The 24691-nt window shown below is 42.7% G+C and overlaps 3 protein-coding genes and 1 long non-coding RNA gene across 8 annotated transcripts in view; 1 reads left to right on the top strand and 3 right to left on the bottom strand.

The window, feature by feature from the left end:
• LOC144087902 (uncharacterized) overlaps positions 1–2170 on the bottom strand; it is a 62851-nt gene extending 60681 nt beyond the window's left edge. Inside the window, exon 1 of the long non-coding RNA XR_013304784.1 lies at positions 1953–2170. This is a non-coding gene — a long non-coding RNA (uncharacterized LOC144087902). The remainder of the gene's footprint in view (positions 1–1952) is intronic.
• The window catches only part of rai1 (retinoic acid induced 1), a 57934-nt gene extending 55080 nt beyond the window's left edge, over positions 1–2854 (top strand). For both annotated transcript variants that reach the window (XM_077618012.1, XM_077618013.1), the window contains exon 5: positions 884–2854. In XM_077618012.1, coding sequence (XP_077474138.1) covers positions 884–892 — 9 coding nt within the window. In that variant the 3' untranslated portion in view covers positions 893–2854. The remainder of the gene's footprint in view (positions 1–883) is intronic.
• A 157-nt stretch (positions 2855–3011) lies between these two features.
• srebf1 (sterol regulatory element binding transcription factor 1) lies at positions 3012–14661 on the bottom strand. Its single transcript, XM_077618014.1, has 19 exons — positions 13988–14661; positions 12403–12957; positions 11800–11969; positions 11587–11724; positions 11292–11513; positions 11081–11195; positions 10776–10933; positions 9576–9798; positions 9329–9513; positions 8984–9245; positions 8003–8169; positions 7225–7393; positions 7051–7159; positions 6853–6962; positions 5762–5894; positions 5521–5686; positions 4282–4485; positions 4103–4214; positions 3012–3991 (listed from the first exon to the last, which is right to left on the bottom strand). Exons 1-19 carry the CDS (start codon positions 14121–14123, stop codon positions 3771–3773), a joined length of 3555 nt encoding a protein of 1184 aa, XP_077474140.1. The 5' UTR covers positions 14124–14661; the 3' UTR covers positions 3012–3770.
• A 784-nt stretch (positions 14662–15445) lies between these two features.
• tom1l2a (target of myb1 like 2 membrane trafficking protein a) lies at positions 15446–24656 on the bottom strand. 4 transcript variants are annotated; one of them, XM_077620005.1, is made up of 16 exons: positions 24490–24656; positions 23573–23657; positions 22457–22535; positions 22246–22395; positions 21892–22026; positions 21683–21817; positions 21473–21589; positions 20788–20921; positions 20672–20708; positions 20206–20365; positions 19919–20003; positions 19596–19671; positions 18997–19071; positions 17500–17559; positions 17080–17119; positions 15446–16993 (listed from the first exon to the last, which is right to left on the bottom strand). In XM_077620005.1, exons 1-16 carry the CDS (start codon positions 24539–24541, stop codon positions 16854–16856), a joined length of 1560 nt encoding a protein of 519 aa, XP_077476131.1. In that variant the 5' UTR covers positions 24542–24656; the 3' UTR covers positions 15446–16853. The 4 variants fall into 4 exon arrangements, with proteins under 4 accessions (XP_077476131.1, XP_077476132.1, XP_077476133.1 ...); XM_077620006.1 differs by lacking the exon at positions 17500–17559; XM_077620007.1 differs by lacking the exon at positions 18997–19071.
• Positions 24657–24691: the final 35 nt, after the last annotated feature.

The raw sequence follows: 24691 nt of genomic DNA, 5'->3' as shown, positions 1-24691 counted from the left end.
GCACAAAGTACAAAGCAAATCAAACTAAATGGGATCATTAAGAATCACCAAATCAAATCATTAAGACAGAAAAGCAGCAAAAACACAAAACCAGCAAGAGTGGACCATAAGCTATAAAGAAAATGTTCCACTGTATTGCCTTTTTGTTCTTATTATTTAAACATTAAGTTGTATTAATTATTAAGTTCTTCAACTGTGCAGAAAGTGTTCTTCACAGGGTTTATATATACACACGCATATTATATTTATATACGGTAAAATAAAGAAAAATCCCATGACATTGCCTTAATTTTATAGAGGTTTATTTCAAGCAAAATTCTAGTTTCCTACATTGATGACATGTATATTTAAAGGACTTTTTCTGACTAGCTCCGTCTAGTGTTCAAACCGAAAAGTGCAACAGAATGTGGGCTGAATTTAAGCTTCCTGTGCAAGCTTTATTTTCCAATAAAAACAGCAATCCGCCGTTTGGACATCCTTGAGCTTTTACGCTTGTACGGCGAGAAAGCGCGCACAGAGCAGAAAAGGCCTTGTTTGCGTGGGAGCGCGAGACAAACGCCGCGGTTCAATCAGGAGGCGAAAAGGAAGCGCTTCGCCTCAATTAGTGGGCGTTCCCGCTGGGTCGACCCTTTCATGTGTCTTAGACACACATCTGCTGTGGAACACGGAGATGAATGGCAAGCGTGAGCAATTCGGAGACGCTTCAGGAGGTCGGATCTGGGGGTCGACTGCCGTTAACGGCAAGATGTCCAATCGTTTTGACTGTGAGAATCTGACAGCAAAAGATTGTTTGCATTTCATATACTGAAAAGACTTTAATGCTGTGCTTAGCAATTGTATGGGCCTTTTCTTCACGTCCATCTCTCTTTCTAACCTTCTGCAGGATTTGTAAGATATCCGCATGGACCACCTCGAAGGAGCGAGGCAAAGATAAACGCCGTCCTAACAGCTTCCTAATCCTATAAAAGCAGACAGGATGACGGCGACCGAGACGTCGCTCGGAAAGCGTGACCACTCTGGAAAACTATCCTGGAGTGAGCGACCCCTCAAGGACTGGCAAAACGTTCCGGTCTGAAACGCTCCGGGACATGAGGGCGGGGAGGGGGTCCGTTTAAAATGCGGTCCGCACGTACCACTTTCCGATCTGTCACTATCACGTTTGCACACCTGGCCGACAGAGATTGGACAGGCGCCTGCCTCCATCTGTCTGCCTCGTCTGGGAGCCAAAAAGTGTTGGCGTTGATGGCGGTCGGTGCCTTGAGATACGAGTAACCGGGGTTTTTTTTTTTTATTCCTGAACATACGAGCACCACAAGGCAGCAATTGGGCAAAAAAAGTAGGACATACGAGATCATATCCATCAGGGGTGTCCAAACTTTTTTCTCCGCTGCTTTCAGAAAAATCAACCAGGCAAAATGTATTTTCTATGAAAAATTAAATGTATTGCCATCAATGGCAATAAATTTAAATTCATTGCCATTGATGGCAATAAATTAAAATGCATTGCCATTGATGGCAATAAATTGGTGTATTCCTGTAATTAGCTACAAGCAACAAAATAAGGTATACAGATATTGCCATGCATATTTAAATTTACTCTACCAAAACAAACCAATGGAATCAGAACGTGTTTTGTTTTTGTTTACGTAAAACAATACTACTAATGAAATTCTACCGTTTTCACCATTGATTCTAACTCGTCAGGGTTTGAGAGTCACGGTTTTAATGACTACCGCCATCTAGTGTTACTACTGAGAAGTGATATGCAGAATGCATGCTGAATTCACGCGTGTTTGGTCACCGTTGATACTTTCGGCTTTTGCAACGAGCCAGTACAAACTGGGCAGTGGGCTTTAGTTTGGACACCTTTGCAATCAGAATTCAGAGTATTTGGACACTAATGGATATATCAAAGCAAAACACAGATAGTAATAGAAAGTAGCAATACTCACTGTGTTATATTCTTTATCCGATGGATGAGTGCGGGTTTAGATGCCGAGCAAACAAAAGGTGGTTTGGAGGAGTAATCAGTTGATTGCAGTCAGCAAGGTGCTGCTCGTTTCACAGTAGAAGCTCATTGGTCAGACTGGATCAGCTGGAACACAAGCCGACACCCACAGCAACCATTTGTGGAAAAGTTTGGTCAGCCCTACTTGATCCTAAACCAAAAATGATGACAAAAATACATTGAACCCTAAACTTAAAAATTAAAATCAAGTAATTTCTCAAGGCACCAATTGAAGACTTTGGAGGTGGATATTAATGTGCATTGGCATCATGAATGCACCACCCTTGGTCAAGGTTAAACATTGTGTTCTGGGGGGTGGGGCATAAGAATAAAAGAAATATAGGGGGGATAAAACATATACAAACATAGCTGCCATTGTCTTCACATTAAAAGGATCGGGTGGTCTGGCTGCATATTTTCTGTACAGTTGAAGGTCAGCGGTGGGCCGACAGTCCAGGTCAGGTGTGGAAGAATGTTCCGGAAGGTTCCTAAATGCCAAACATTCAACACTTTTATTATTTCATGGTGTACAGTATTTGATGCTGTTTAAATGTAAGATGTGCTGTACTAATAATGACTGTGTATAGTATTTCCTAGAGATGTTTATTTTCTATAAAATGGAATATGTTATTGCTTATAAAATATCATTAAAAGAATCCATGGATGAAGTTATGATGTCCTCTTTTTGGAATGTGATGCATGCCAGTTTTTATATTTGATTTTCTTTTCTTTTTTAATGATTGACTTTATTTATGTTCATGTTTGAAATGGATGACACAGCATTTGCTTTGTTGGACATGTTTTTGTACCGCCATTGTTAAAATATACCAGCATCTTTCAACACTGCCCTTTTTTGTCTTTTGTCAATGCACAACTATGAACATTTTTGCTGAGTTAGTAAGGCTTTTATGTGTAAAAAAAAAAGTATAGTAAGGTTTTTTGTAAAAAAAAAAAAAAAAACACCCCAACCAACAAATGCAACAAACTCAAAGACAAAAAAAAATTAGTAAAAAGTGTTTTAATGTTGACATGAATGACTGCGATGAAATTTTATAAAGACCTACAAACAATGTCCTACATAATAGCAACCTTGTTTTGTTTTTTGTAGTTTCAAATGCAACTAGTACTGCCTTGAAAACACTGAAAGAAAAAAATTCTGCTCTTCAAACTGCCCAAGTCCTCTTAGAAAGAAAATCCAGTTCTCGTTTTTTTAGCCAAGTGTTTTACCTTGCAATGTCGGCGCGACACCAAAACGACAAAGACGTTTTCCGCGCAATCGCCGCGCTGCGAAGGGTCAAGCCATTCGCGGGACGCAAACTGCCACTCAATATCTCGACCACACGTCATCGCCGTGGCAACACGGCATTCTTCTTTCCACGTGCGCGAAAATACTGCTCAATCAGAATCAGATGAAATATAAATACATTATTAATATTATCATATACACGTCAAAAAAAAAAAAAGCAAAAACATGAAAAGAAGCTCGCTGAAAACGGCACGGCGGGCCTAGTGCACATTGACCAAATATGGTCGTTTTCCTCTGGGAAAATCAAAAGAAGCTACGCACTTGTCATTCAAAGTCCACTGTCCAAAATAAAGATGGGATGGCGCCTCTCGGAGGTCAAACCCTGGCACTGTGCTGGACTCCCGCTAGATTTTGTTCATAATTCAAATGCGATGACCTCGTCGAGTGCCTGAAAAGGGCCGATACGAGCGAGTCCGTCCGTTCTAACACCAATACCTCAAGCCTTTCATTTTGTTTCTAGCTGTTGGCGACAGTGGTGCCGCTGCCGAGCTTGATGATCATTTGCTGGCAGTCGTGGAGGGTCCGCTTGTCGCCCAACTTCTCCAGCGTGCGGGCGGCATCCGCCAGCATGCCCACCCGCTGGCTGGGAGCCGACAGGAAGGACGGGGGGAGGTAGCGGCACGCTAGCATCACCGCTTCCGCCTGTTCGCGCTGGCCCGGTCGCGTCTCGCACTCTTCTGCGGGACACAAATAGCTTTTAAGTCGTTTGCCGGTGGGCAACGATGACATTTCGCTGGCGCCCACAGACGTCCAATCGGATGCCTTCGGCCGAGTTAAAGCGCACGCACCTGTCTTTGTTCCGGGTGTGGCTCTTCGTCGCAACGAGCGGTCCAGCAGCTGGTGCGTCCGCGTGGGACTAGCTCCCGCCATTAGCCGAGCTGTGGCTTCGTGGAGGAACAACTGCGGGAAAACGGCGACTTTATAGTACGGCGGGCGCGATCTACGGCGTGAAATTTACAGAACGTACCCTTCGCATGGCCGGCCTGAAACTCTGCGCCAGCTTGCGCAAGGAGCTGAGGTCTTGCTGAAACCCTTGGAGCTCGGGCGGCGAGGCCTGCTGGACGGCCGCGGGGCCCGTGGCGAGACACGCCGCGGTCGCGGCCTGCTGCTGGAGACGCCACACGTTGGTCCTCATCACTAACAGGAGGTCGCACAGCAGCAGCTGGACAACCTGCGGATGAAATGTACTTGGATTAACATGTTAAATTCAGTTTTACTACTCAGGTTGTCATAAAAAAAATAATAATTTGAGAGTCAATTAATAATTCATCATTGAATGGCGGTGCGACGCGAGAGTGGTTAACGCGTCGGCCTCACAGTTCTGGGGTTGAGGGTTCAATCCCAAGTCGGTCCTTACTGTGTAGAGTTTGCATGTTCTCCCCGGGCTTGCATGGGTTTTCTGCGGGTACTTTGGTTTCTTCACACATCCCAAAAACATGCATGCTAGGCTCATTGTGTGCTAAATTGATTGGTTGCCCATTGTCTTCTTGTACTCTGCGATTGGCTGGCCTCCAATTCCGGGTGGCCACTGTTAGCTGGGACAGGCCCAGCACCCCCCGCAACCCTTGAACCCAATGAATGTTACGTTACCCTGGGATCAATTTTTTGCTGAGAATATTTTTTTCAAAAGCCAACGCAGACGTTTCATTGAGAACAGCAGAAATCAAAGAAGAACATTTTTGCAATTCTAATGGAAAAATTGCCTCCCAAAAAATGGCACGGTCAAAATATTCCGAAAACAAAGGCTGCCTTTCGGAGAGGACCGCACAACGCTCCGGTTGCTGTCAAAACGTCGGGTGGCATTGCGGTTTGTGGGCTCGGCTCTGTGTTGCACTGCAGGTACATTGCACTTAGCATTCACACATGCAATGCAACTACAATGCACCACAGCTCAGGCCATAAAAACGTAAACAAAGCCACATTCGGCCGTGCGCGAGCGTGCCACTCGGCGATAAGGAACGCTGCGCGTTCCGCATGAGTGATGATGCGTTTGCGCCGGCACTTTCCCTGTGTTTACAACTTAACGCTCGGCCGTGCGCGAGCGCATCTGTCAGCGAGAATTGGCGTGCGTGCTCGAGCATGTTTTATATTTTCAGAGACAGACGCCGCCGTGCGCCGACTGCCCTCCCGGGAGCGATAAGGGACGACTTTTATGGGGAACAAATTTGCACGCTTGTAAAGACGGGGAGTGCCGCTGCGTGTGTACCTTGTCTAAACTGGAGCTGTGGGAATGCGGGCCCAGGTTGAGGCTGTCTCGGAGCTGGGCGCCGGCCTTGTCGCTGTGGCTCAGACTCAACTGGCAGTTTTCGGGTTTGGACAGCAGCGCGCGCACCGCGCGGAAGGTGTTGAGGCAGGCTTTGGGGAGGAGACTCCTGACACGGGAAGCCAAAACGCAGATTAGGTGACGGACGCCGGCGACGCGGCGGGTTCGCAGAGAGTCGACTCACTCCACGTTCTGGAGAGTGCGCGGCAGGTGCTCCACGGTCGGGTACAGCCTCTCGGCCGCCGCGTCGTCTCCTTGGAGCCAGTTGATGATCACCACGGCGACGGACGACCACCATTTGGAGAGGGGGTCGCAGCCTGGATGATAAAAAAAAAGGTGAATTGGTTTATTTTTTTGCTTCATCTTGCCAGACGGCGGGCGATAGGATCAGAGACAGATGACTCGGTTACAAGTGGGAAGTATTTCGTTTCGACGCGGGGCCAATAGCCACACGGAATTCCAACTCTGTGACAGCGCCAAGAACAGTCTGCAACCCCCTCTCCCCCCTCTCAAGGTGATCACTGATTTGGCAGGTCAGAAGATAGATGAAGCAATTCAGATGATGGCTGCAGTTTGGTGTGTGACGGCCTTTGCTCCACGCCCCCTTTTTTCCCCTCAGATGAGCGATCAGTAAGTAGAAAGCGCGGATGGAATTGAGTCCACTTAATCTCCATAATGTGAAAAGCGACGTTATCTCGCGGCTTCTATTAGGAATATTTAGGTAAAATGGAAGCGGCAGAGCGGGTCAAGGCAGATAACTGGAAAAAGAGTAAAGGCAGGATTGAAAGTATTGCCCTAGCAGTAACACTAAAACTGACTTTAACACATTGGCTTCCATTGACGGTGATGGAGGTCCAATGCATTCAAACTGGCAGCAATGGCTCCAAATGGATTGGACGTCTATCACAATCAATGGCGGCCAATGAGTGAAAAGGAAGATGTAAAAAAAAATTAAAAAGGCTTTCCTGGAAGCGATTAAAGGCCTTCCATTTATTTTCATGTGCAAAAGTCATTTCTGTTTTCATTCTTCTTCCTTTGCCAAATTTAGTGTGAACCAAATACTGCGATGGCAGCAACAAAAATATTTTTGGGTTCTAATCTGTCAACAGAATTTTTAAACCCACCTCAAGTAAATAAAATAATGTTTTAATAAAGAAATTAAAATATATTTTTTAATTAAAAAATAAAAATAAAACCAAATTAAATTGTTACATCGGAGTCAAGCTAGATTCTAGCGTCGTCAATGCCACTGAAACATGCCAAAGATTTATTTACCTGTCACGGTGGCCATGTTGGAGCCGATAGCAAAGGACTGCGAGGTGGCGCCGGCTGCATCGGAGGCGCTGATAAGCAACTGCAGATACTCCAGGGCGTCCGCGTACTCCCTGAGAAAAGGGCAACGAACAAACAATTTGCGGCGAATCCAAAAAAATAACAACCATGATGGTAACCCGTTTAAGCAGGTCTGCTCACCCCTCGCCGTGACTGGGAGTTTTCTCTCCTTTCGGCTGGGCTACGCGATAAAGAGCCTTTTCCAGCAAGTGTTCTCTGAAGGCTTGAGTCACCTGAGCCAACGGGTCCACTAGAAAGAGCATCCAAAAAGCTTTAGCCGAGTAATTTTGGCGTGATATCGCCGCGCCAACTCACCAGTGTTGCCAGCTTGGCTGTAGATGCTCTCTTTGGGGACGCTACGGATGGCCCAGTCTCCGTCCACGAAGAAACGATGGCCCAGAGGGTGGCAGAGCCACTGCATCGCCGGAGGAACGCTGCCGCTGGATGACAGGCAAGCCTGACGGGCGCTGCTTAGGAAAACGCGCTAAATATGGACAAAAAGAAATTAAATACAAATTACTATAGGCAGTCTGAAATTTAGAACATTTCAGACAGATTTACTTTTTGTCCTTGAAAATAAAATTCCACAGTAACTTGAACAAGTCAATTTAGTTGGTCCATTTCCTCTCATAACTTGAAATTGTTTGTATTTTTTTATGTAAAAACAAATTACAATTGTTTTCAATAATGTTATGAAGAGAATTTTTTTCCTCTGAATCCTTCCATTGAACTTGGAATATAATTCATTTTTGTTTGTTGATTTGAGTGATTGAAGCTATTTTAAAGATTTTATTTATTTAAATTGTTGCTAAGAATGGTAGGTTTTTTATTATTACTATATGCAAAATATTACTTACAATTAGAGTTTCAAGATTTAATACACTAATTCATTGCTTGAAATAAACCCATTAGACTTTCATGAAGATGAAATAAAAATCAGTAAAAATTTGCCAGACTATTGACCTTATTTCTAATAGAGATACACTGAAAACCAGGGAATTGAACTGGTTTTAGGTATGCTTGTTTTAGTATTTTAGGATTTGCTGACATTAGCCCTAGCTAAAGGAACGGATGCTAAGTGAAGGGCGCTCACAGAGGTGAAGTGGAGGATCCTTGGCAGACTGGCTTTGACCCGGAGCGCCGCAGAAACGTAGACCTCCGCCAGGGAAGCGACGGGAAGACAGGATCCGGCGCATTCTGCCAGGTTGACTGCACTCAGAGCCATGTGCACGGCTGACAGGGGACTGCCGTTCAGCTTGCCTGGAGACGGGAGAATCCATATTCTCATACGTTGTTACTTTGAGATGAAAAACGCCACCGTAAATTCCATTGAAGTGTGTCGCATCACCACGGCTGGCAAAAACACCCATTCGGGTTTTAATTATGGCTACACGAGGCAATACTTCCAATTTATTCGAAGCGCCAACACTGGCAGTGAAAAATCATCTAAGTCGCACTAGAGTATAAATTGCATTTTTGGGAGAGCGATTTTTTATTTTATCAGAATTCAAGAAAAAAAACATACATTAAATTAGAATATTATGTAAAATGGAGAAAAATATTAATGTTATGTAAAATGGAGAAAAAGCTACATAGGCATCTGTTAACAAAACAGTTTTACAGATAACTATACACTAAAAAAATAACATACCAGACTGTCGGTGCGACTTATAGTCCAGAAAATACGGTATCGCTTTTGAAATAGTAAGTCATTCTATTGTTAAACCACATTTTGATTCAGCAATAATGCACCAAATTATTTTTTCTAATGTGTAAAAATAAAATAGTGCACGTTTAATGAATGCTAATTAATCATAGTAGTCTTTAGTTTTGTTCCACATTATTTCCACTTGGGAGGTGGATTAACCGATAGGAAATTTGTTCTAAAATACCCAGCAAACCTTGCGTATGCCTTTTTTTGTACTAATCTGATTCTAAATTTGCCTAATTATTTCCTAGAGTACTAGTGGTTGCTATGTGCATTAATTTTCAAGAAAGGTCTGTTTTATTTATGCTTACATCGAAATCTATAGGGCTAAAATACTTAAAAAGTGAACATTAGTTGACAACTAACCTGTCATGTGTAGTTGGTGCAAGCGGTGGTAAACCAGGGCGGCATCCCGACTGCTCTTACAAGCGTCCTCCTGCAAGGGGCGGTCGGACCGCAGGCCCCCCGCCCTGGTGGCCAGCCAACGGCCCACCCATAGTCGCTGAAGGCAGAACCTGAGGAGCGACCAGAGCGAGGCGCATGCCAAGTCCAGTTGGGAGGTGGGCAAGGGACGACTCAAAGCTTTCAGACAGGTCCAAAGGTTTTGACTGGCTTGGGCAAAATCCCCCTGTGAAGAAAAATGGAATAAAATGAAAAAAAAAGATCCCCTTTCAATGGCAGCCAAAGGGTTAAGGATCAAAGCAAACATACTCTCGCCAGATCCAAGTCTGCCTGCTTGCGGTGCCTCCAGAATAAGACGGAAGAACCCGAATGAGGTCTGGTCACGGGCTCTCCGTACACCAGAAGTCGGATCAGAACTCCAGACACCAAAATGCCGTTCAAAAGCCACACGAGAATTGTGGGTAGCATCCAGTCCATCCAGCCCCAGGAATCAGCTGCAAAAAAATACGAGCATAAATAAATGGACCAACAGCCCGTCCAACTTTCAATTTCATACCTGCGATGTCCAAACCCAGAACGTTCCTGCTGCCGGCGTGATGCGCGGCGCCAGCCACGCCGCTCGCTGCTCCGCCGCCGGACGGGCACAGCAGGTTGGACAAAGGGTTAAGTGAGAGGAAGAGGAAGGTGAAGGCACAAAGCGCCATGCGAGAGCGGTCCAGCATGCCACCGCCACCGCCGGCGCCGCCCGTCGAGGACGGATCCAACGTGCCCATATTTGGCTGGTGCACAGAAAACAAAAAGCAGGTCAACTTAAAGGGGACCTTCGAAAAAGTGAAAAGTTAACAGGCGCTTTTTAGTTTGCTGGTGAGCTGACGGATTTATAGATGTAGACAGAATTTGAGATTAAAACATTCCATTTGGCACAAGATTTATGACTTTCATAAGCGTCACGAGGCTACTTTAAATGCATTAGGTTGGGACTTGAAGCACAAGATGCTAAGATGCTCTTAAATATTAAAACCTTAGCAGTAGTTTCTACATTGTCCAACACATTCTTATTAAAAGTGTATGCAAGGAAAAAAAAAGTCACATCGGTGTTTTTGAAGGACCCTAACTAGTCGTTTTAAAGAATCTGCGATTAAAACATATGAAACTCGGGAGAAGTTCCAACTTTTTATTCATATATGAAATGAATGAACCATGGCTAGTAATTTAGGGTCCATTTTGGAGGGAGCGCAAATTTTTTTGCAAAAAAAAACATTGATATTAAAGACAACTGAAGAAAATTTTTATATTTTTATTTATTTTTTTACACATCTGCTCGTGTGTAACTTTGCTGAGACAGGCTGGCAGTCCCATAAAGTTGTAGAAGATGTCCTGATAAAGCTTTATTGCTATAACCTACTCTTGACAGTATACAAAGGATGATCTATGTCTTTGTAAGAGTTAGATAATGTGCCTTGTTGCTATTTTTTGCTAGTTCAATTATTTATTTAATTGTATATTGGAATGAAGCTAAGCATTTTCAAGGGAAAACGAAACGCAGATTTGTTTTAATTATTTTAATGCACTGTTATTTTCTTTAGTTTACTTCAACTGGTGTGTAATAAATGGCGGCTTAAAAATCATCAACAGTGGACTCTTTTGAGATCGCCAAACTATTGGCAAGCTGCATTTGCACCACAATTTCCTTAATCATAAAAATCAACCAGCTCTCTCACAGACGGTGTGCTTATCTAAGAGAGTGACGGCATACCTTGGTGTCCTCTCCCATCGGGCTGTCGGGTTCAGAATCGCTGCCACAGTGAGAGAAGGAAGACGGCGAGCCCACGTCCGACGCCGGTGGCGTGGGCAGCTCGGTCTTAACGTCAGCTGGTCTGTCCACCTCCATGGCAACCAGATCTTTGAGAGAACCTGCAGAAAAGTTCCAAGGTCACTCGATCGCAAGGGGCTAAAAGCGGCGAGCATTTTCCACATTTGGAATACGTCGACAAAAGATAAATAAACTGAGAAACGCGGGAAGACTCGAGTGAAAGGAAGGGGGGCAAGAAGATGGCTTACTGTTTTTCTGAGCCGCCATTTTTAGGGCCATGTTCTCCTGTTTGAGCTTCTGATTGGACTGCTGCAGGAATCGGATTACATCGATTGCTTTCCTCAACACGGCGGATTTATTGAGCTGAGGCACACGAGAAAAGACAATGGCGTGCGATATCGACAGTGAAAATCAGAAACTGGGGATTGGACGAGACCAGATTGAAGGAAGATAAGCCACCTTAGCTTCGGTGCCCGCCACCAGGTTTTTGAGCTCGATGATTTTGTCGTTGATGGAACAGCGGTAGCGCTTCTCGATAGCGTTGTGAGCCGTGCGCTTCTCCCCCTTGGGCGGGGAGCCGCTGCTTTTGCCATTGTTGACGATGCGGTTGATCGGCAGCTTCTCGGGGTCCACCATGACGGGGACGGTCGCCAGGAAAGTGGTGCCGCCGCCCACAAAAGCCTTGAAATGAAAACAAAGTACTCCATTGCCTAATCTTGCGTGCGGAGATTTAATTGCTGATGAATGTGTTTACCTGTAATGGTGTGCTCTGAACTGGCGTGGTGTTAGCCAGAGTTGTGGCAGGGGCCATGGTGGTGACAATGCAAGGGTCATGTTTCAGAGTAGTCAACAGCAAAGGCTCAGCTTTAATAAACTGCGGTTGAAGAAACACCTGGGAAAAAAAATAGTAATTGCCAAGTCAGAATAATAGGAAGCGCACTGGATATTTTTGTGCGCGGATAGGTACTTGCTGCACGTGAGATGTGAGCGTCTGAGTAGGTGGGCTTCCAGAAGTGCTTAGCAGAGGAGACGCTGTGGTTATGCTTTGGAGCGGAGCCTGAATGGCCATTGGCTGAAACTTTGGGGGCGAGGAGGGCACGGCGGCGACCGGTTGGCTCACGCCGTTGGGGCTTCCGGCTGAAAATGGGGAAGTTTGGAGGAGTTGAGTTTCCTGGGCAGGTTGTTACTGAAATGTGAATTTCCCCACTGACGTATGAAGATTGAGTTCATGTTTAATAGATTGTAGACCACTAGGTCAACTGTTATCTATTTGTGAGTAAGTGATTATAGCATTCAGGTTCACCTTTCTTATCAGTTTGAGGAAGATAGGAAAGGTGTAGATTGTTTTTTTTCTCTAAGAGTAAACTAAACTGCACTTGAGCAAATGATAAGACTTTTTTATTTAAATACTTGAGGTTTTGTGAACATAGTTACACAGAGTGAGCTAAGATGGTGGAAAAACATTTTAACTTAGGTTTAAAAAAGGTATATTGTGGCCTTTAGAGCATATGAGGCAGTTGAGGAAATCAGAAAGCGTAACAAGTTAGGGAAGAATTGTAATAGAACGTACCTCCAAAGCCATTCTGGTTTCTGTTGAGAGCCTGGTTCTGAAACTGCGTCTGCGGCTGGTTGGGAGCCTGGGGAGGAGTTTGTGGTGGTAACGGAGAGGAGAATAGTTGTGAAGATGTGCTAATTCTGGGGTTTGGTAGCGGCGAGCCATGAGGTGAAGCCCCTAGGGCAGGACCAGACTGGCCCAGAACCGGTTGGGACTTTTCAACATTGGCTAGTCCGTGCTCGTGCGTTTGCTTGGGGGAGGTCGGCTGCTGACGTGGGGGAGAGACTGACACCTGGGCGAGGGGAGACTGGTGAAAAGTGCTCGGCTTGAAGGCCTTGTCTGGGGTGGAGGAACTCCGGGTTATGGGAGGGCCCAGGAGTGCGTCCAGGTGAGGGCTGCTGCTTAAGATGGAGGAAGGAGAAGAAGAAGCAGAAACCGGTGTCGTCGTGGCGGATGATGTGACGGCCTGCGGCGGACAAGAAAGTGCCAAATTGGTGCAGGGTGCTGTGTATGGGGGGTTATCGAAAATTCCTCCAAAGTCTCCATCCGGGTGGAAGACCTTGAGCATGTCTGAAAATTAGAAGAATAATTGATTTTAAAAGGGCTGGTCAGAATGTACTACATTTCCATGATGAGATGAGCAATTTTAATGAAAATGTAAGTTTGGCAAATGTATTTTGAATCATGAGGAGTCGCCATGAGAATATTTGATGGATTGTAGCTGTGGGTATGTAGTAAGGATAATTGATGTTAATAACAGATGACTGTTGCCGTTTATTTACAGGTAAGCAATCCGGCTAGACTAGCCTTGTGCTTCTTAAAATTCCACTTGTGTTTTGGATGAGCTGATCGCTCCTGGCCAATCAGAGAGCGTCTCGGCCAAGACAGGAAGGGCATTATGAGAGGTTACTATCGGTCACATGTGGGTGGTGTAACACCAGCTAATGTCTTACAGTGTGAGCCACTTAACAACATACATTATGTTGCAAGACAATTAATACTTTGAACGGTCAATATATGAACAATGTGTAAATCAAAATGTGAACAATACATAACTAAATTGTGATTTAGCCTTAAGGACGGCTTAGCAAATATGCGTTAATCTAAACAACAAGTCGACGGGCTCTGAGAACAAAATAAACATGTATGAAAAAGTTTTACAAGTGTTTCTTCAGACATTTTCACTCGATTTTGAACGACTTCATGTGCAATTTCGGTCAAATGAGGCTCCGTGAACCCTGCAAGTAAGGTACGACCGATAGTAACCTCACTAGCCGGAGGCGGGGCGCCTTCGCGACCACGTTAGATTTGCCCGTTTTATGCATTTCCCACTTTTAAAAATAACCCAAACTATAGGCCTATTATATTGTACAAATAACATGCATTTTCATCATATGTGAAACGACAGAATCAAGGTTAAACGCTCCACAACGTTCATTTAGCGGCTATTATTATCCTACCTAGTTTAGCTAGCATGGACAAAGCTTCCTGTAAGGAGTTTAAAAATGTCAAAGAAATAATCATTTTAAGACGCTTGTTGGTAGGACAAATACTACTAATAACCGATTGTGTTCGCTAGTTCATAAAATGAAATTCTTACCACCAATGTCGTTTAAAAGGGCCGGGTCAATACCGCTTGGGTCATTTAGCGACAATGCCGGATCCAGATTATCCAACGAAGGATCGTCAAATGACAAATCGTCAAACGACACATTGTCAAATGATAAATTATCCATCTCTAGCTTGTGTTTTCAGGCAATCCAAGTTCAAAATAAAACGGTCCTGGGAGTGAGGAAATTCTCCAGGCAGCTAGTCTTCCCTATCTTCTCGGTAAGCTACATTTGCTAGAGTTAACTCTAAACAAACCGTGGAGAAGATTATAGTTTTATCGTTCTGTCAACTAACTCGGTTGCGCGAATCCCATGATTGCTCAAGGAAACATGTCAAAGCCAACAGTGAAGCCCATTGACCACTTCATGTTTAGCCAAAGTAGCCCGCCTCGTTTAGTGATGATTGACATATACTCAAGCCAATCAGAGCCTATATAGTCAAATCACTTCCGCCTCCACGTAATCCTCCACGGTGTTATTTTGTTTGTTTCGTGACACAAGGTGTCCAAAAATAGAGTCCGAATTGGTACAATACCGCCTATACATCCTTTATAAACTATCTAGGGGAATACAAACCACATTGTTTCCACAAAGTCAGTTAAATAATCAATTTTGCCCCACAGTATTCCAAAAAATCTAACAGCATGGGCGGCTACAACGTGGGTTTGTCTCGTCAGAGCCAGTAGGCAAAGCGCGTGCATTACCGTGCAAATGGAAATAAACATCAAGTTTGCTTGACGCGCATTAGTGTAGAACCAGTGAAACGGTCCAATGGGAGGCAGCGGCTCGGAGTGGGGTGATGTGACGTCACAACTGTGAGCCTGACATTACGTTTAAAAGCGGCAAGGAAATACTACATTGATGGCAAAATGTAGAAAAGAGCATTTACACCATTAACAGGTGCAAGAAAAGAAAATAATTCCAACATTTACATTTAATTGTATCAATCAAACTCGTGTTTTTTCCCACATCATGTATTGTTGGTTAAAGGGACTACTAGTATAATAATAGTGCCTTCCTCTATCCAGATGCATCACCATTGTTGTCTAATGTATTGTAAACATCTGAAAAAGCAAACCTTTTCAACAAATAAAGCCCTCACAAAATAAAAGCCACTGGGTGTCCATGTATACAAAGGTGCTGCTCTACTGAGGTATGGGATGGAAATAGGTCACTGACCTGGAGTAACACAGATTTACTGATGTCAATCAAGACTGAAGCAAAGACTCAAAGCTTTGCAGCAATTTTTCCTTGTTATTGTGGGAGAATATTCCTTTTTTGAATTGCTACACTTGTACCGAAAACTAAAAACAGCCCAAATTATGCATTATTACGGTATATTCAACTTTAACTCGCTGTTCATATTATAACATGGTGAGAAGAAGACAGCACCCAACTTTTGATCAATGATTGTTTTAACAAGATTTTCTTAAATAACACAAACCATGTGAGGTAGCGGACTCACGTGTTTTATTGGGCAGTTACAAGTGTGGATTAAGTCTCACAAAGTTGTGACAGTCAGCGATGGCAGATAAAGAGGAACGGGATGTTCAAAAACTCAAAACAAAAATTACGGTTATGTTAATTTCTCTGTCACAGAGCCTGAAATTTGATAGTCAGTATCCACAACATCAATCGCCATTTTAAATGACCTCAGGTCACACGTTTTGCTTGTTTGCTAAGTTTACACAATAATTGTTACATAAGTGACCGTTCAATTTGGTCAATACTGGGTGTATAAAATAATGTTAAAGCGCAAAAAAATGTCATTAAATATATCTTTAAGTTATGCAGATTATTTAGGCAAATGTGTCTACAGCTCATTAACAGATCCAGTAAAATATCTGGTCAACATTGCATTTGATGAACAAGCATTTTTGGTCTTAAGTTGAAAAAAATAATTAATACTATATACATTAGTGCAGTGCAAAATTCGAACAAACCAGAAAAATTAAAGTTCTGGAATTTAAGACATTTTTGAAATTCCCAAAACATATAAATGATAAAAACAACAATAAAATAAGTAGTAATTGTGCTATCAATAATAACAAATGCTACAAATGTATATGCTATAAGTGGAAGACAATATGCACACATTGGCCTTCTTTCTGCATAGCACAATAAAGAAAAATCGTTTTTGTTTTATATAATAATTAGCCAATGATGTACTTGAAAATGCCATTAGTTTAAGTAGTTATGGACAATAATTAAGTGTTAGACGTTGAAATCATCATTCCTATTCTAGCCTATAAATAACTTCACTCATTGGCTGCTGATGGAAGCAATACATATAAAATATTTTGAATGGGAGGGGCTACTATTCAATGACCGCTGCCAACCCTCCCAGTCAAAACAGATTGAACATCTATTGCCACCAATTGCAGCCTATGAGTTGAAAAAAAAAACGTTAAACGCATAATCAAGTAATTCAAAATATTAATTTCTTTTACGTAAAAAAATATAAACCATCTTTGAAACGCAGAAAAACAGAGTTTTTTCTCTTGCTTCAGAGTGCATACTTACAAAATGATGGACGGTAATAATTATATTATTTCTGAGCTCTTCTAAACAAAGTAATTACAACGCACATATATATAGATTAGCATAAAAGCCAATTGTGATTCAATGCATTTTATAGTTGGCAGGATTGCACACTCCACTTTACGGTAACATTAATACTAGAGACGAAAACATACAACGAGCTCAGATAAAACCATTTAAATTAAAAAAGAAAATGCAGATATTAGCAATTAGCCCATCATATTAGCAATCGGGAACATATAATGAATGTGGTGGCGCATTTTAATGTGAAGTAAGGCGTCACTACATCCCACTTTAACTGACCAAATAGGGAGCTTACAAGGCAAAGAGGGCATCTTCCGTCCGTTCTTGTTTCTTGTGAGAGCCGGTGGGAGCGCGGGCAGGATGAGGGGGCTCATCCCCGGGGGGGGACGTGTCTGATGTCTTCGCTCGCTCCGCCAGAAATTTATCAAACTCTGACAGAAACAGAAAAGTCTTTAAAGAAAAAGCTGTTTTGGTGGTGCGTTGGTTTCTTAGATGAACAAAAGATGCTTTGGTGTACCTTCGCTGGTTACGCCTTCATCTAGTAGAGCGTCGCCTCTCTGGAAATTTGAAATTAAAAACAAGGCTTTACAAAGTTTAGCAAAGAAACTTGCCTGTTCAAACATGTGGGATTGTTGTCAATAGCAGGTCATGTTATTTTTTTTCTTCCAGGTATAAATCGGTTTTGACCATCATTAGTTGGACACATACAATAGAGTACTTTGCAATAAAATGTAGTATTATTTACTGTATTGTCATTCACACACTCATCTGTGGCGTGAGTCATTGGTGAAAACAAAGTGAGGTGAGTATGACTACCAAGAAATCTGATGTTAAGAGAAACGATGTATTTTTGGGGGGGGTTGATGAGTTTAAAAAAAAAAAGAGTGATGGTCGGGAGGAAAGAAAAGAATTGAAATCAAAGTAAATCAAATCTCACCACATCAGCACAGAGCCACTCCTCAATGTCATCCATGACAGAGGACTGCGATACTGGGATCTACGGAGCAAAGCCATGAACACGGGGAGACCCCCCAAAAAAGCCACACGACACAAAACACAAGCACATAAAGAAGAAATAAAATAAAATAAATAAATGTAATCATTCAGAGATAGGAAGGAGGAAAACCATTAAAAGGTTGAGCTTCCAATCTCAAAACTCTACTATGGCTGTGTGACAATTCGCTGACCTCAAGAACAAGAGTTCCCAGGTTGAGTGTTTTCTCATTAGCTCCCCGACGCTGACACGGGCTAACAGCTGCCGCCTAATGTCACGCAGCGGTGGTAATTATTCCACATCATTAGGGAATTAGCAAATCGCTTCAACCTTATTAAGAGATGGATTGGAGGAGAAAAGCGGGGGAATGCAAGGGCACAACTCAAGCGCACACACACAAATACACACACAAGGAGATGTGTCGGTGGATGGCGTTGGCGTGACCTTGAGAGAATTTCATTAAACCCTTATATGTCAAGTGACTATTTATGGTGTACAAAAAATGGAATGGTACAATTGTGGCCTACCTGGGGCAAAATGTGGATGTCTACATATGTGGATGTTGGGTTTCAAAAGAGGGGAAACAAGACTAGAAACACTCATTTCCATTGTCACGTTACTAACAATGTTCCAACTACAGAGTCACGTGTTAGTTGATAGGTTAGTGTCAAATTAGAGTAGGACATATGAGGTTTGTGTTGTTTAATATGTAATTTGTATATTAGGTTTTCATTAACGCATTTCAGCATGCTTCTGAAATAAGATGGATCTGTCCATTTTTAACAGTACATGCATATAATATACATATAATATTCACAGAGTATGTGTTGTGGTAGTTAAAGTCAAATAGTATTTAGACTGAATGCGCAGACTGATTGCAATAGACGTCCAATCCATTTTGACATCACGGTATAAATGGATTGGATGTTTCTTCATCCAAATAGTTCACGTTACCATTCACAGTTATGCGGTTATGTCAATGAAATACAACAGCAGTTGGGCAATATGGAGAATACTTTTGGCATATACTTTTTAGAATGTAATTTGAATGCATCCTAAATAAAGAGTGATTTAAATCCATGCAGGAAAATGAATGTCTGACCAAACACAATCTTGCCAAGTCAAATATTTAACACCAAAGCTGGCACAAAGCCAGCCACGCCATCTGCAATAATTCCCAAATAGCCGCCGCAGCTAAAAACAGCCGAGCCAAATTCCTAGCTATAAATATTAGCTTGAATGTGTGGCTCGTCATATTACCCAATAACTGAGTACAACACCCGCATTAGGTACGGAAAAGGGAACTAATGCTTCTGTGGGTTTTTTAAAGGAAAGAGTGGCGTGAGGCTACAAACGAAGGGCTGTGGATGAAGCGGGTGGTGATGGGCAGCGGTTGGCGAATGGAGGATTAGGAGGACACACTAATGATGGAGTCCTCACCATTCCTTGCGTGATAAGCCAGCTGTCTATGGGCAGCTCCTGATCTGCTGGGTTATCATCCCCTTCTAACCTCAGCTGAATCAACAACAGAAATACACCTTACTCTCCAGAAAACAGGACGCAGCACAGAAAGCCAAGTCAAATTTGCTCAGGAGGGAAAAGACAAAGAAAAAAAAAAGACGGGAAGATTAAAATAAGCGGGGAAGAAAAGAATGGGAATGTGGCGATAAAGTGGACGTTTGCTTGGCACCGTTTGTATTTGATTAAATGATTAAATAAAAGTGCTGACATTGACAGTGCGAGACGTCCAATCGATTTTGAGTGGGAGGGCCTGGCTCAAAATGCACCATCAATTGCAACCAATGAGTAATGACGTTTTCTCATCACATTTATACTAGGAAATAATCAGAGATATTTACTGTTGAGAAGCAGACTGTTTTTAGGTGGCATATTTTTGGGGCTACAAGTCACTTTTTTTCAAAGAAAACTATGTCTGGAAACAATTGGACTAATATGAAAATACATAATAATTTGAAGCATCATTTGATACTGGGTGAGGGTGCAAAATTATCCAACATGGTGGACAACATGGCACTTACCACCCCCGTGTTGTGCTGTCTGACGTCCAATGCTGAAGCCAGACCACCCAGAGCCTGAGGATCTTCATATTTCACACTGTTAACCACAAATTCACAGAGAAGAACCATTGGCCAATTGTTACTTTGTTTCTTTCTATAGGCTTAAAAAAATAAAAACATCATTACAGTTGGTTACAATTCAAGGTCGCGTATCGAGTCAATTTAGCCAAATTAGCCTACTAGCTAGAATTCCATCACAGACTTGTATTCAATAGTATAAGAATACTTTACTGTTTTGTTCATGATTGTAATGTCTAAAATCTTTCCAAATCATGCCAACCTACTTTTTGCGCTGCTCGGCCAGAGAGCAGCTACGAGTATGGGCAAACATGTCAAAGTTGTCTTGGTTTTGACTTGTAGGTTTGACATCTGGAAAAAAGTAAAAACAAAAATAAGTCAGGGTGAAAAAGTAAAGAGAATGTGTCAAATCAATGCCATTAGCTTGACAGATGTTGATTCATTGGATAATCAATTAGCCAATGATTGGTCAAGAACGCCGTCATACAATCAAAAATGTGACGTCCACGCATGTGATCATCAAACTTATCATCGTGGCGGTGAATTTTCCTACCAAGACCGGCCATTGCAGAGGCCAGCGAGGCTTCTCCGGGCTGCCGTGACGGGGAGGCGGCGGCGGCGGCGGTCCTGTGAGGTGGTGGGCCGGGTGTGACCACTGTGGGCGAAGCGGGACCCAAATCTATCAGGTTGTCATCTGCGGTGGCATCTACAATCTGAAAAGCCATGATCGCCAGTGAGTCACAATACAAATACAGACCCAAGTCGGCCCACTGATCAACAGAAGGCAAATACAAACAGCAACGTGGCGAGAGATGCCCATCTCCACTCACACATGGCAAACTGACAAATAAATACACATCCAAACAATAGACTGCAAACTTGGCCTTGTATCCCAATTCCAGCCCGTGTAAATATCATAAGAGCACCGCAGATGCGGGATTCTCGGTCAACTCGCAAATATTCAACAGCTGAAGTTGACAATGGAGGCATTTTGAGAAAATAATGTCAACACTACTCACCCCTTTCTTCTGAGCGCTTGCCCTGTATCTTTCATACCTGGATGCAGCACAATGATGGAATTCATTTCACAGTGTTTTTTTTCCTTTACATAGAAATGGCGTTGGAAGAAGCGCACCTCTCGTAACGAAGGAATATGTTGTTGAGGTCGTCGTTGATGTGCAGCAATTCCTCGGTCACTTCCTCGTTGGACACGCGGGAAATCAGCTCAACTACTCGCTGTTGCATTGCTCTGCATGTCCGGTGGAGCTCCTAAATGGGAAGGGTTGAGTAAATTATTGGTTCATTAGTTTGAGCCTTAGAGGTGAGGGTGTTGAAAAGGATGAATTCAGCTACGTATTTAAAGTCAACAGGTAACATTATGATGAACTTGATGGAGAATAAAACTCGTTACCAAGTTCTTAGTCCACTACTCCCTCTGGTGGTTATCATACATTACCACATGGGCAGTTTTTTTCTCTTGTACTTTTAATTTTAAAATTATTTTGCAGAAACATTGGCTCTATTTACATTAACCCACAATATATGAAGGTTCCATTTCTTTCTTTGCATCATTTTCTGATGTTGTGGAGACCATTTCCCATCTAAATATACCAACATTAGCTTTTTGAGATAACTCAAAACTCATGTATAAGGCCACATAAACACAAAAACTAAATAAACTCAATATCCTCCCTTCTGAGTTCTTTCCAACAGGGTTAAATCAAAAAGCAAGGTAAAATGGCTCTGATGCCTGCCAATTGCAATGAATGGGTTAATTAGGGGGAAAAAGCCCTTCCCAAATGTTTCATAATTCATCAAACCTGGAGCAGTTCTAGATCAGATCTAGCTTCCTGGCCTGGAACCAGCTCGGTGAGCATCTCTGACAAGACTTTAACGTTGCCCCTCACAACGTCCAATTCGCTTCGTAACCGGGCCACCTGGGGAAAAATCAGGGAGGAAAAAAAAAAACACTTTAACATCAATTTTAGAAAAGCAGCAATTGACAACTGTGAGACTCAAATGTACGTCACCTGTTCTGGAGTTGCTGTGATGGGTCCCTGTGGTGATACCTGATTGGCAGGTGAGTTTGTGGCATGTTTGGGAGATGCAGCAGTGTTTGCAGGGGCCAAGTATTTGATCATGGCGGGGTCCACCTCAGGTGTGCCCTGTAAGGAGAAATATGAGCTTACAGTATGTGAAATTCTGAACAAAGGATTTTATTTAGTCTGATTTTTTTTACCCGCTGGGGAGTGTGGATGGGGGAGAGTGCATCTAAATCTGCCATGGGGAACTCTATGCCCTTCCTCTTCAGTTCTTCATAGACGTGGACCACACCAGTAAGATCAGGACTGCTTCGGAAGGCATCAGCCCAAGCCTCACGCAAAGGAACATCCAGTATAAAAAAGCTATTCATTTCCAATGGCACATTGACATTTGACTAGGGTCCCCAAAAAATAATTTCAAACAAACTAGCTTTAGACCAGGGGTTCCCGTTACCTAGATCACGGTCTACTGGGAGATCGCTAAGGTCGTTCCCTTTCAAAACTCCACTTCCTACTATCAAATATAATTGCAATATGATCACAGTCAATACCTGTATGAGCGACAGTACTTTATCTTGCACGATATTTGGAGGATTGACTTTAGGGGAGATGATTTTGACCAAAACTCCATCGACAAAGTCTCTGTTGGCGACTTGAACATGAAATCTGTGGCCGCAGTTCTTCACGCATGTCTCCACCACCTAAAGCAGTTGTCAAAAATTAATGGGTGTAAATCAAATGATTTGGATTGAAGTGATTTACCGTTAGCGCTAGCATGACTTCTCTGTAATTTTTGTTCCCGCTCAGTCGTTTCTTCAGCGCTCTCATGGCATCCTTGGGTCTAAAGCGAAAGGAATACATTGAAACGTAAACGTCTGAACCTCCAAAAACAGGGGTTTCAAACTCAGTTTAGTTTGCGGGCCACATTCATGCTAGCTAGATCTCACATAGGAAGGCTTACTGTAAATTTTGGCTCTTTTTGTTTTGTTTTGTGAGGGATTTCTGGTAACTTTCTGTTGATTTTGGCCCATATTAGGTCCGCGCGCCATACGTTTGACACCTCGGTTCCTAAGCATCTGGCTTTTCGTAACTTCTTTGATGACATATAGTATTCTAACTGTATTAAAACTTCCGATTTTTTGGAAGGTGATAAAACAAATGACCATTTGTCTGTCAGTGGAGGCACGCGACTGTGACGGAGTCGAACCATCATGTCGCCATCTGGTCTTCTGTTTTTTTCCCTTAAGGCGACATCGCCACCGTCCATGCGTGAAGAGTCCAGCTTGGCACACGCTCGCCTTTCTCGGCATTGCAGATGAGACTTGACGTGCTATAATGCACCACTCCATGATTCCTTTATCCTGCTCTATTTTTAATTATCATGCATTTTCCTTTCTAGAATCAGCTGGAAATCACTGCCTGACAGTTATTCCACCAGTGAGACTCTATCTGGTGAAACATTGGCGTTTTGTGACTGGTCTTGAATAGCGAGCCGTGACAATGACTGTTTGTACAAACGAGGAATGCGAAAAGAAGGCGAACAGAAGAGCATTGGGGGAAAAAAATAAAGGAAGCATTTTCAACATTCTTGCTGAAGCATACAACATCCTGGTGATTTATTAAACTGAGGAAGCGATATTACAAACTCCCGCATTTGGGCCGTCGTATCAGAAGTAAATAGAGAGGGAAGTACATTCCGTGACACCTCAAAAACGGACAAAGGGCGACTTGTAGTACGTGTAAACGATCGCTCGAGTCAGCCAGTTAAAAGAAAGAAAGCTCCGTGACAAAGCGACGTGGGCACGAGGAGCAGAATTCTTTCCATGAATACTACACTGTCCACTTTAAATGCCCCGGTGGGTCGTTTGCCCAACTCACCCTTCATCTGTCTCATTTATGATGTCACATATCTCCATGTTGAGGCCCCAGTCGTCATTCTGGAGGCTTCCGTCTGTGGCCCTCTCTGGAAGATGAAAAAGGGAATAGACTTTGATTTGATTTGATTTGACAATTATGAGTTGAAGCTGGATAGATTTTAAAAAGTCATGTCCTATTTCTTAAGTAGTTTTAGGGAATGAAATAACAGCAAATGTGAAGGTCGGCCACGGACCTCCTGGAAAAAAACTGAGGGACGCTAAGAAGCACTGGATTAAGCAAATGAAATCTAGCTTGACCCCTCTACTTGATCATCTGGCTCACACCCAGAAGAGAAAATCTTTACTACTTTGTACTTAAAATCTATCATTTCGGACCCCATGCCTGGTCATTTTCTAAAATAAAATGCACTTCATGTTTCATCCTCCAACAAGTACTGAAAAAAAACTGTTACAAGGTTGTATTATTTTGTAAGGAAGTAAGTGTAAGCGTTCATATCTAATAATTATGAAAATATATGAACTTATTGGCCATAAAAACCCGTTAACCGTGTTTGAAACTATACTTATTTACGCTCGATCTTTGAGATTGAATTTGATAGTATATGATAAGGGACAGCACATATTAATGAACATATTTATATTCATAAACTTTCATAACTCGAAGCTATTCCTTACACATCTCTTTCCATAAATGCAGTAATTATAGCAATTTTATAAAGTAAATACATTGAAAGTTCTGTTGAGAAATGGGAAAAAAATCTTTTCTTGAAGCTCATTCCAATTAGATGACGTTTGCAGCAGTGATGCTAGCTCGCTATTTTCACTGGTGGCACTCATCAAAATGTTTGTCCGCGTCTCATGCACAAAATATTATTAATACGTGATTTTAAAAAATATAGAAATATAGTATAGACTTACCTACACGTTGTCCCACGGGAGTGCTGTACGGATTTCCAAGTAAAAACTCCATTTTGACAACATAAAATGCGATGAGATTGACAAGGGGAGGCCCAGAGACAGAACTCCTAAGCCCCGCCTTTAACGCATTCCTATTGGACAATTTCACTCAAAAACCTCCAAGCCTATGGCTTGCAATCATGTCAGTCATTTAAGCATCACA

This window comes from Stigmatopora argus, chromosome 14 (assembly GCF_051989625.1).
Source record: "Stigmatopora argus isolate UIUO_Sarg chromosome 14, RoL_Sarg_1.0, whole genome shotgun sequence".
NCBI classification, from domain to species: domain Eukaryota; kingdom Metazoa; phylum Chordata; class Actinopteri; order Syngnathiformes; family Syngnathidae; genus Stigmatopora; species Stigmatopora argus.
This window is presented reverse-complemented; position numbering and strand designations above follow the sequence as displayed.

Coding starts and splice junctions, on each gene's coding strand:
- srebf1 (XM_077618014.1), bottom strand. CDS start 14,123: ATGGATAATTTATCATTTGACAATGTGTCGTTTGACGATTTGTCATTT. Junction 11,970..12,402: donor AAACCAGAATGGCTTTGGAG/GTACGTTCTATT, acceptor CCCCATTTTCAG/CCGGAAGCCCCAACGGCGTG. Junction 9,799..10,775: donor CGATGGGAGAGGACACCAAG/GTATGCCGTCAC, acceptor TCTGTGCACCAG/CCAAATATGGGCACGTTGGA.
- tom1l2a (XM_077620005.1), bottom strand. CDS start 24,541: ATGGAGTTTTTACTTGGAAATCCGTACAGCACTCCCGTGGGACAACGT. Junction 23,658..24,489: donor TCCCGTGGGACAACGTGTAG/GTAAGTCTATAC, acceptor TTCATCTTCCAG/AGAGGGCCACAGACGGAAGC. Junction 16,994..17,079: donor TGAAGGCGTAACCAGCGAAG/GTACACCAAAGC, acceptor TGTTTCTGTCAG/AGTTTGATAAATTTCTGGCG.